The following is a 12,500-nucleotide window of genomic DNA, read 5'->3' on the forward strand; positions in this document are numbered from 1 at the left end:
AATGAACAGCAGGTAAAAAGAAGCAAAACAGGAGTTGTGGATTCTCACATTTCTCACACACGAACACACACACACTCAAGCAAACACGCACGTGTGCGCGCACACACACATGGCGCACACACACACACACATGCAATCACGCACACACACACACACACGCACTCTTATTGTATCACAACAGGACTTAACAAACATCACAGAAACATATGAACATAGTTTCCATGATCCCTGTAATTATTACTGCTACTTAATGAGTCAGAAAAGCATTTAGAAAAGGGCTCCACTGAGCAGCTTTCTCTGTCTGAGTAATGACCCCTTCATGACAGACACTTCACTTTACAATCAGCAGAGGGCAGCATAGTCACATCATAGCTACAACTGTTCTCCCCTGCTCTCTCTCTCTCTCTCTCTCTCTCTCTCTCTCTCTCTCTCTCTCTCTCCGTCTCTGTCCCTTCGGGCTATAACTACAGAAGGTGTAGTAGCACTGCCCACACACGGGCTCCTGGGGGCCTGTGATTGGTTGGCAGTGTGAGATTGCCGCTGAACGCAGGGCTGTGATTCAGAGCCGTGACATTTCTCCACGCGTGGCCCTGTGGGAAAGAGCAGACCTGACTCCTGACAAAGCTTTCACATCTGACTTGCAAAACAGCACCTGAACTTCAGCAAGAAATGACTCTCTGCAGCCTAGCAAAACCCAACCAGTTCCAAATAAATAAATAAACAAACAAAAACAAAAACAAAAGCACTACTGTACAGTGTTCTGACAGACAGAGAGATACTGCAAACCCACACACGTATAACTCTCAGCGGCTCCTCCACGTCAGCCTCCACAGAGAGGAGCGATCTCTCATAGAAAGAGAATGGAAATAAAGGAGAGTGAAGGCAGACAGACGGAGAGAAAGAGAGATGGAGAGACAGAGAGACAGAGGCAGGCGGTGCTGGGTCTGTGACTGTCTGAGAGAACTGCCCCCCCCTCCCCCTGCCCAAACTGAGATGAATGTGGATAGATTCATCCAGTGGAAACTACTGAGCTATATCCAACTGTTCTGCTACACCAGACAACAGCAAACCTTATGGCGAAGAATCCAGAAAGTTCTAGAACAGTGTTTTTGTTCCGTAGAGACCTTGACAGAGGTTTTATTCTCTCCCCGAGCACAGACAGTCCTGACTTGTGCGGCGTACTGACAGCCAAGGGTAGACCCCTGAGCAGTGAGACCCCTGGACTGAGCTGAGGAAACCCTGTTCGGTACTATACCAAACAAGCCGACAGACAACACTCTTTAAGTCTCCTCGCAATGCACCAAAACAACATCCTAATTAGCACTGAAGCGTCAGGACCATGTAGTTTATGAAACACGTGTGTTTTCTTTCAGTTTAAGCTTAAGATTCATCCACCAAATGACAGAAATATGCAAATGAGCTTGTGTAGAAGATCAGAAGAATCTAAACAGAAAATATATTAACAAAAAATTTTAAGACAAAAACATAACAAAAAGTTTTAGTAAGACTGACAGTGTACCAGTATAGTGTCTACTGAAACAGTCAGCACACTGAACCAGTGATTCTCCACGAAGGGCTGTGGGCTTCCCAGGATAGGAATTAGAAAACCACACAATACCATAAAAGAGTTCCAGTTTGGTCAGCTGGCTAAAGGGGCTAATATATATAGTGGAAAAACATTACTAGCGCTAGGAAGAGAGAGGCTAGCTTTAAAAAAAAAAAAAAAAGCCCCTAGACGCTCTCTGAGTTAAAGGTAATATAATATGATGGATTCAGTAAGGCCTTTAAAACAGCCATAATGTTTTAAAACCTTTAATGCCTTTTTAAGGACTGACTCCCTGTCTCTAATGCCTAACAGTGTATGAAGAGACAGCTAACTGCGGTGCCGGCAGCGATCCTGAGGGCACTTACGGGTCTCTCCTGCTCTAAGATGGAGGATTTGCCTGGCTCGTACTCAAAGATGCTCCTGGGCTCCGCGCGGTACTTCCGAGTGTCCACTTTCCTGTCCGGAGGACCCCACTCATTCCTGGAGTTTGGAAAGACGGATATTCCACAGAGGTAAAAACGGACTGATTATGATAATTAGAAACACAAATGTTCCTGAAAATCTTTTCGTTTGGTGGTATTTAATAATGTCTGTCTCCCTCCCCCATATATATATATATGTGTGTGTGTGTGTGTGTATATATATGTATATATACACACACACACCCATACATACACACACACACACATATATATCTATATCTATATATACGTATATATATATGTGTGTGTGTATATACATATATGTATATATATACACACACACATACACACACACATACACATATCTCTCTCTCTCTCTCTCTCTCTCTCTCTCTATATATATATATATATATATATATATGTATATGTGTGTCACATAAAGATATATATCAGAAAAACACAGGATATCCTTACATACGACATTTGGCATAAGCATTCATATGCATTCAGCATTAATGTCTTATGTCACCACAATTAAAAACAAAAAGTTTTGCCTCTCAGAGACGGCCTCAGAAGTCAAACATGATTAGAGGTTTAAACCTGACATTTGATTGGGTCTGGGAGCTGAGCCGGCGTTTTTGATTCGCCCGTTAAACATATTTTCATTATCTCTCCTGACACTCAACGTTCTTCAAGCAGAAACGTGACCTGAGGCCTGGAGGTCACGTGACCCTTACGTGCTGTTTGCCTCCCGCTCTCTGTCGCTGTCACGCGTCCTCAGCTGCAGCAGGGAGGGCATGGGGGGCGGAGGGGGGGGCACGGGAGACGGGTCTCTGGCCTGGGGGCTGCCGTTGTCCGTGGCGGTTTTGGACAGGGGCCGGTACGTGTGTGTGCGGGGTGGAGGATGGGCGTGGACCGGGCTGGAGGCGCCGTAGTGATCTGAGAGGGAATAACCGCACTGTCAATCACACACGATATTAAAACCACACACTGCTGATCTGTGACAGGTCTAAGAAAAGAATCAAAAACGTACAGTTTAAAAGTAACTTCACAAGCTAATTTGGGAGAGTATCCATTGGTCATCTGGGAACTGGAAAAAGTCACTCGAATTTATCAGACTCCCCGGACGAAAGAAATGTCAGTTACTGATGTCCAAGAAACCAATAACCTGCACAATTTAAAACTAAACTAATTTAAAACAACATAAGTTTTTTTGTTTTTTTTTAACTGAAATGTCATAATATTTGACAGTTTTCTCCATCTTTATCTCTGACAGGCATTAAGGGTTGTAGGTTCGTGTATACCTGACCGAATACACGTTTAATATGAACCAGTCAAAATGACTAAACACCAAAACACTTACCGTTATTGATCACGGCGTATGTTGCATTGTATGTGTCTGCATAGTCATCGTCTGCGAAAACGAATCGAGAGGAAGTTAAGGAAAAGAACGGTTACGAGCACTGTTTAGCATTTCAAAAAGAGCAAACTTCTGCATCCATTCTAACACAGAGGGACCGTGAGAGGACTGGGATAGTGCTGAGGGTGGAAATCGACAGTAAAGCATAAACTCAAACATGTCTGTCTGGGTCCAGACATTTTATTGGCCATTCAGTTTCCTCAGGGTGTTTGTGTTCCTGAGCATTCATGTGTCCTCCAACTCACTCCCACCTTCTCTCTTTCGCTCTCTCTAACACACACACACACACATACACACACATATACACACACACACACACACATACACAAACACAAACACAAACACATACACATACACAAACACACACACACACACATACACAAACACATACACATACACATACACAAACACATACACACACACGTGCACACACACACACACACACACACATACACGCACATACACACACACACGCACACACACACAAACACATACACACACATACACACACACACACATACACAAACACAAACACATACACATACACATACACATAAACATACACACACACGCACACACATACACATACACAAACACATACATACACATATGTACACACACACACACACACACACACGCACATACACACACACACACATACACAAACACACACACACACACACACAAACACAAACACATACACATACACATACACAAACACAAACACATACACACACACGCACACACACACACATACACAAACACATACATACACATACGTACACACACACACACACACACACACACGCACATACATACACACACAATGGTGGTTTTGTTCAGTTGTGAATCTCAGTTTAAGGACTGCATCGTCCAACCTAATGAGAGTTGGCTTCATTCTCTCCAAGATATATCTCTTTCTCTCCCTCTCTCATTCTCTCTCTCTTTTTCTATCTCTCTCTTGTTCTCTATCTCTCTTTATCTCTCACTTTCTCTCTCTCACATACGCACACACACACACCCACGTGGGAGCAGTGTGTGAGTTGCGTAACAGACTCCAGTGACATGACAGAACTGATCTCTGGACACTGATGTGACATTCTCACCATGCTACTTTAACTGTCCTCCAATCAGGACACAGATCACAGTCATGTGACGTTCCACCATGAACTGTACTGTTAATTTAAAAACTGTGAGTTCTACAGCTCCGTTGGAACAGCGCAAAAACGGAATGTTTATTCCTGACAGGCATGACATTCTGTGGGTTTCTAAATTGCCTGTCTGTCCGACACCTACGCTGAACGGATGGGAAACGAAAGCGGTGGTCTGCTCTTAGCATACTAAACATGTTATTCTGGAGACCAGAATGACAACCGTTACATTATGAAATGGAGTTTTAAAATGAAGTGCATGGGCACATACGTAAAAGACACAAAAGAAAGTATATAATCAACCAAGCAATTACTGTTTTTTTTTCTGAACTTTCAATCCCTGACCTTTGCTGGGTTTGACTGACATGCTCTTTTGTTTTTGCTGTTATTGCATGGCCATTTCCAAGCATGTGGATATATGTGTGAGCTCCTCAACACACAGTGCAGAACTGCAGAACACACACGGCTCAGTCAGAACTGCAGAACACACGGCCCAGTCAGAACACACACGGCTCAGTCAGAACTGCAGAACACACACGGCTCAGTCAGAACACACGGCTCAGTCAGAACTGCAGAGCACACACGGCTCAGTCAGAACACACACGGCCCAGTCAGAACACACACGACCCAGTCAGAACACACACGGCCCAGTCAGAACACACACGGCTCAGTCAGAACACACACGACCCAGTCAGAACACACACGGCTCAGTCAGAACACACACGCTCAGTCAGAACACACACGGCTCAGTCAGAACACACACGACCCAGTCAGAACACACACGGCTCAGTCAGAACACACACGACCCAGTCAGAACACACACGGCTCAGTCAGAACACACACGCTCAGTCAGAACACACACGGCTCAGTCAGAACACACACGACCCAGTCAGAACACACACGGCTCAGTCAGAACACACACGGCTCAGTCAGAACACACATGGCCCTGTCAGAACACACACAACCCAGTCAGAACACACATGGCCCAGTCAGAACACACATGACTCAGTCAGAACACACACGACCCAGTCAGAAGACACACGACCCAGTCAGAACACACACGGCTCAGTCAGAACACACACGGCTCAGTCAGAACTGCAGAACACACACGGCCCAGTCAGAACACACACGGTTCAGTCAGAACACACACGGCTCAGTCAGAGTGAATGAGTGTTGAGTGGATATGGGAGAAAACAGCTCCGATCTCTTACCTGCTTTATGTACCATGTGGATCTGCTTAAACATGGTTTTGTACCAGTCCTTGGGCTTGTCCACAGTCTGCAGACACACACACACACACACTCTTAAAATATAAATTCTCCAAAGAGCAATTCAAACTTTTCTACCGAACAATTCTTAGGCCACAGTTCCACTGACAGCGTCTGTTTTTCTTTGTCTTTAATCGGGATTGGAGTGGCTGCAGACTGCAGAATGTGCTGTGCCGATATTGTCTCAGAGAATCATCGGTACACAGGAGAAGAGGCTGTTTTGATATTGTGCTGAGGTACAGTGGAATTTCTCCGTTGGCTAGACCAAACATGTCAGCAAAGGATATCTGTCTACAGCACAGACACCAGACTGACACTGACAGCCACAGAAATGAGCCACACAAGTTAGGACAGACATCTCAATATACTGAGGACAAAGCTAGGGCTATGTGTGTGTGCGTGTGTGTGTGTGTGTGTGCGTGCGTGCGTGCGCGTCTGTCTGTCTGTATATAGTGATTTATCCATTGACAAGGGTGACTTTTGTATGTTGCGTAAGGACACCAGTTCAGTCCAAACACAAACACACAGCCCCAGGTGACCTGACATTGATCGATGGAACACAAGTCTAAAGGTTACCGAGTCTGGTCACTCACAGGCTGTGTTAAAGTGGAAAGGCTCTCAGAGCGCACACCCACAGAGGATTACTGTCTCTCTCTCTCTCTCACACACACACACACACACACACCTTTACTCTGCAAGGTGTTCAAAAGACTGAGAGTCAAAGGATTGTATAAATGAATCGAAAATCAATTAAATAAAGGAAATAAGTCAATGAAGAGGAAAGGATTAAAAAAGAGGTAATGGAGAAGAATCAGGAAAGAGCTAATGCCTTTCAACAAAAGCACTGTCAGGTCAAAACCATGTAAGCACGCTGCTGATTATCAAACCTAATTTTATTAACCAACCAGTTACTTAAATGGTTGTTCAGTCTCATGATTCAAATAAAAGAGAGGGACAGAGTTGAGGGTCAGGTTAGGGGAGCGTTACGGTGACACTGTAAAACTCAAAACAAGACACATTTCAAATATTTAAAACATACATTATATACAGACCTTAAGAAAGACAATGAATGAAAAACACAGACATCACAGACTCAAACACAGACCAATAAAACACCTTTTTTTTTACAGCGTCTTTTTCAGGGCTAAACATCCACGTGATGACGTGATGTTTTTGAACTTACCGTGCGGATGGCGATGGGGATGCCTGACTCGTCCACGGGGCCGATGCCCTCGTAATGCGGCGCTTTGATGACAGATACTTTCTTCTCTTCCTCAGAGAAACGTGCGATAGGCACCGTACTACTGACCGTGGTCTGACCACTCACCACTGACTCCCTCCTCAATGTTTCTGAGCCCTCTGAGAGAGAGAGAGAGAGAGAGAGAGAGAGAGAGACAGAGAGAGAAAGACAGAGAGAGAGAGAGAGAGAGAGAGAGAGAGACAGAGAGAGAGAGAGAGACAGACAGAGAGAGAGAGGGGTAGAGATGGGGAGGAAGGAGGTCAGGTGTGGGAGGAGGGGGTGGGGAGGAAAGGAGAAAGAAAAGAAGAAAAAAGAGGGCAGAAAAGACAACAAAAAAAGAGGAAGGAGAGGAGAGAAAGAGGATGAGAAGCAGATTCACACACACACACACACAGACACACACAGATATATACAATACAAGTACACACACACACAGACACACATGCCAACACACACACAGACATATACAATACAAGTACACACACACACACACACACAAACACAAACAGATATATACAATACAATACACGTATACACACACACACACACACCAACACACAGACAGATATATACAAAACAGTACACAAATACAAACACACACACACAAGCACAAATACCAACATACACACACACACACACACACAAGCACATATGCACATTGAGTGTGTTTCAGCAACAGAGCATGAAATAACTGCTGAGAATAACAGCGAATATGATTTGCTAAGTCCTCAAAAAACACTGAGCATCATATTAAAGACCAAAATGTATTTCCCAGTGGTGCAGGTCAGAATCAGGTCTGACGCTGACGATGCTGGCGAGTTGTGACTCCACTCTTATGGGCTGGCACAGACAATAACAAACTGCTCTACATCCGCTAGATGCTAACACTTCGATAAGCAGTGGCTAGGCTACATGTCAGCATGTGTTAACATTTAGACTGACACATGCCTGAAGCCGCAAGTTTCACTCTCATAAGCAAATCATCCCCAAACGCGAGGTCAGTGCTAATCACTTCCTTTCGCGTTCTGATATCGATTGGTTGTGTGTGCTTTAATGGCCGTAACTGCATCATATCCCAAGCATCTGTTCTCATGGCTGGGCGCCAGTACTGCAATCACTAACAAGGCTAGTACCTTTCAGCCCCATTACCACGGAGAGCTGTAAAACTGGTCCTGAATCAATAAAGGAAGAAGAATGAAAAAATGCCACCCCTAGTGTGTCATGAGCACATGCACCAAAGCAGCTTGGCATAGCTATGACTTCACAAACTGTCTTCAGCCACGGTAATGACATAGCTATGATTTCACAAACTGTCTTCAGCCATGGTAATGGCATAGCTATGACTTCACAAACTGTCTTCAGCCATGGTAATGACATAGCTATGACTTCACAAACTGTCTTTAGCCATGGTAATGACATAGCTATGACCTCACAAACTGTCTTTAGCCATGGTAATGACATAGCTATGATTTCACAAACTGTCTTCAGCCATGGTAATGACATAGCTATGACTTCACAAACTGTCTTCAGCCATGGTAATGACATAGCTATGACCTCACAAACTGCCTTTAGCCATGGTAATGACATAGCTATGACTTCAAAAACTGTCTTCAGCCATGGTAATGACATAGCTATGACTTCACAAACTGTCTTTTGCCATGGTAATGACATAGCTATGACTTCACAAACTGCCTTTAGCCATGGTAATGACATAGCTATGACTTCACAAACTGTCTTCAGCCATGGTAATGACATAGCTATGACTTCACAAACTGTCTTCAGCCATGGTAATGACATAGCTATGACTTCACAAACTGTCTTTAGCCATGGTAATGACATAGCTATGACTTCACAAACTGCCTTTAGCCATGGTAATGACATAGCTATGACTTCACAAACTGTCTTCAGCCATGGTAATGACATAGCTATGACTTCACAAACTGTCTTCAGCCATGGTAATGACATAGCTATGACTTCACAAACTGCCTTTAGCCATGGTAATGACATAGCTATGACTTCACAAACTGTCTTTAGCCATGGTAATGACATAGCTATGACTTCACAAACTGCCTTTAGCCATGGTAATGACATAGCTATGATTTCACAAACAGTCGATATCCATGGTAACGATGAAGAACGGCTGCTTAAAAAAGAACCATTGAAACTACATCAAGGGTTCTGCTCGTCAAAAGAGATTTGTAACGCAGCCAGCTCGCCCCGCCTCACCTGAACTCCGGCTCTGTTGGACTCGGACCACGCCCGGACTGAGACTGGGTGGGGGAGGAGGGTAGGCTGGGGGAGAGAAAGGCCTCTGTGGATGACTGAGGGGGCTACCCGTCAGCCCCGAACTCCCATTCACTGCTGTCTGACCCTGAAACCCACAGGAGAAATAAGACCCAATAAGAGCCAGCTTGCTGGGGGATTATGGGTATTGTAGTTGATTAAGTCACAGTAGGTCAAGAGATACTGGGCCTGTAAGTACCATGTAACCACAAGGTTAGAAACAGAGGAGGAGACGGCATCTCATATCACAATGTCAGAGATGTTAAATGTCAACAGATAACATGAGAAAATCATAGAACATACAACGTGAACGTGATGTGTTAGCAGAAAAAAAAAAACAAAACACAACAAACAAACAACCCAAATCTTACAGAAAGAACATTCAAATGAAGTTACAGCGTCAAAGGGCGAGCAAGAAACACAGGGATGTAGGAGCTTTGCTAAGCTTTTGAGTCGTGATCTACTGAAAGCTCAATTAGAGGGCAATTAGCTTTCAAGAATGTTAGACTTCAAGATGATGAGATTCAGACCTGAACGGAGAACAGACAGACAGGAGACAGGACAATCGACAAATGTACCACGTTAAGACAGCGGCAGAAGAGTGGCACGGGAAAAATGAGCTTTAGGTTTCGTGTTTTAACGAATTTTTCACAAGGTTAATGGAGGTAGTGGGAACGTTACAATTAGGGGGGAGGTGTCCAGAGAGACGTGACGCATGGGGAGGGGGGGGGGGTGACCTGGAGTGTGGGATAGTTACGTTAGTGCCGGTGACGGCCGTGGCCGTGGCGACGTTTGCGGTGGGGGTGGTAAGAGCGGCATGGCCGTCGTCGGCGCCGGCAGCAGAAGCCTGGCTGAGGGTGGGGGAGGGGGTGGGCGTAGCAGCGGGGGAGGAGTCAAGGCCACAGATCTGTAGCTCCTCCAGCACGGCCGTGGAGGACGAGTAATGGCTCATGGCGGACACGGTGACGGGTGACGCGGCGGGGGAGACGAGGCCTACGCCAACGACCCCCACCCCCAACCCCACCCCCACCGCCCGCTCCAGAGGGGTGTAGGGGGTTGGGGAGAGCGCCGAGGACAGGAAGTCCGGAGAGTCCTGACTGGCGCGGCTGTAGGGCCGCTCTGGGGACGGAGGTCCGGACAGAACGGCGCCGCCTCGTAACGGTGAACCTTCGCGCTGACGAGGAGAGGAGATGGAGGAGCGGAAGGGAGGGACGGATGGAGAGAAGAGATTAGAGTGATCACACAGCCACGCCAGCGAGCAAGGTGTGGAAAAAAAACGGAGGGTTTTGCACCAACGTTAGCAGAGAGGAGGTGTTTTTCACCATCGGGGAGGGAGGAGGTAAAAACAGTTTGCCCACTGACTGTTGAGGGAACACCAGTAACCAATAACAGATACACAGAGATACAAATTTCAACGCACACATACATTTTAATTAATCACACAGTGTAATCAGGTGGTGCTCTTGTGCGAAGTAGTCTGTGAGACACACACAGGCCCAACCGCGCACACACACACACACACACACACACACACACACATAGAAAAACCCTTTAGTAACGAGGTGTGGACAACGCTGTCGAGAGATTGGTGCGAGTCAGTCATATGGAAAACATAGGGGACAGCTCAGCTGTCCATAAGCAGTAATACCACCACATCGCCTGCAGGTCTGGGCGGGACGGGCAGGGTCTCCCCGGCTGGCTCTTTGGCTGGGGGCTCCTGTGGAGGTTCGGGGCTGCGGGGGTTTAACTGGATGGAGAGAGAGGCTGTGTGTGTTTGGAGCGCAGTGGTGGAGTCTCGGCGTGGGGGAGGTGATGGAGGAGTCGTGGAGGGAGGCGCCTCCTCGGGAGGCTCTGGTTTGGGCTCGGGGGGGTCTGCAGAGGGAGGGTCAGCAGCAGGGGGCTCTTCGTTTGGGGGGTCAGATTTAGTCGGCTGTCCTGCACTCGGAGTAATCTTGAGAGAAGTGACTCTGCGCTGGGCGTTAATGGCATTAGCAATGATGCTGCTAGCGGTAGCGTTAGCGTTAGCTTGCAGGGAACTGCCATCGTATTCGGGTGGAGGGGAAGAGGTGGTGGTGGATGAGGAGGTGTGGGTGGTCTTGGAGTAAGAATACGAGGAGCTGGTGTGGATGGTGTAGGAGCCCTTATGGATGAGACCCTTCCCCTCCTCCAGAGGATCCGAGAGCATTGTGAGGGAACTGTAAGAGGGAGGGTTAGGGGTCATGTGATAGCTCTCTCTCCGTGGGGGCGGGAGAGGGACCTGATTGACAGCAGGGAGAGCCAACCATCGTAGGGGGGACACAGAATGACACTCATTAGCATGGAAACTGACTTCAAAACTGAAAGAAAAGCACATTTCAAACTGAAGTAGTTCTCTTGGTTGAGTGAAGAGGAAAACAGGCATTTTTTAGCATGAAATTTATCAACTGAGTCGTAAACTTGACGGAAAATCAGGTATGTTTTTTTATCTTTTTTGATTTATTTCAGTGATGTCTCCAGTAGGCAATACTTTTGTTTTAAAAAAAAAGTATCTGAAAGAAAAAATGTGATTATTTGGATACTTTGTCATGAAACATGCCTCCAGTAACTACTACTCATGGATGAGTCACACACCCTCTTCTCAAAGGAATGACTCAATGAATCTTTCATTAGTTTCCAAAACTGCTAAAAAACATAAACATCCCAACAAAACTACACACACACTGTTTCAGAAGCACTGAAAAATGATCTCATGTCATTGTTAGACCTTGCCGTGAACTCACAACACAGATTTGAAGCCTATACGCAATCTAGACTGACCAACTCTGCCGCAGAGTAAAGATTTAAGATCGTTCTAGAGTTAATCTGCAAAGTGCCAGTGTCTTCAGGTCGTGTTTAAAATCCAGATTACATGATGGGTGTGAACACCTGAACATCCACTGTTGTGTGTTTTCAGATATGTAACGTTATGGATGTATCACATCAGGCCTGCCGTAAACACAGCCTGCTGAGTGATGTGAAATGACACAAGTGTGTTAACTGACATGCAGTCTATTTCCTGCTCTAAACACACATGCTCCCAAAATGCCTCCAGAAAAGCCTCCTGAATATGTGTGTGCATATATACTGAAAGATTTAAGTACGTGTATATGTACGTGTGTGTGTGTGTGTGCCTGTGCATATGTATGTGTGTG

At 45.8% G+C, this 12,500-nt stretch overlaps 1 protein-coding gene across 1 annotated transcript in view; it reads right to left on the reverse strand.

Annotated features, from left to right (window-relative positions):
* Positions 1-12,500, reverse strand: part of sorbs2a (sorbin and SH3 domain containing 2a) — a 49,219-nt gene that overhangs the window by 30,164 nt on the left and 6,555 nt on the right. Inside the window, exons 5-11 of the mRNA XM_030787901.1 lie at positions 10,088-10,504; positions 9,274-9,418; positions 6,991-7,166; positions 5,751-5,817; positions 3,332-3,382; positions 2,706-2,907; positions 1,912-2,026 (exon numbers count right to left, since the gene is read on the reverse strand). Of these exons, the coding sequence (XP_030643761.1) occupies positions 1,912-2,026; positions 2,706-2,907; positions 3,332-3,382; positions 5,751-5,817; positions 6,991-7,166; positions 9,274-9,418; positions 10,088-10,504 (1,173 nt within the window). The remainder of the gene's footprint in view (positions 1-1,911; positions 2,027-2,705; positions 2,908-3,331; positions 3,383-5,750; positions 5,818-6,990; positions 7,167-9,273; positions 9,419-10,087; positions 10,505-12,500) is intronic.

Source organism: Chanos chanos, chromosome 11 (assembly GCF_902362185.1).
Source record: "Chanos chanos chromosome 11, fChaCha1.1, whole genome shotgun sequence".
NCBI classification, from domain to species: Eukaryota; Metazoa; Chordata; class Actinopteri; order Gonorynchiformes; family Chanidae; genus Chanos; species Chanos chanos.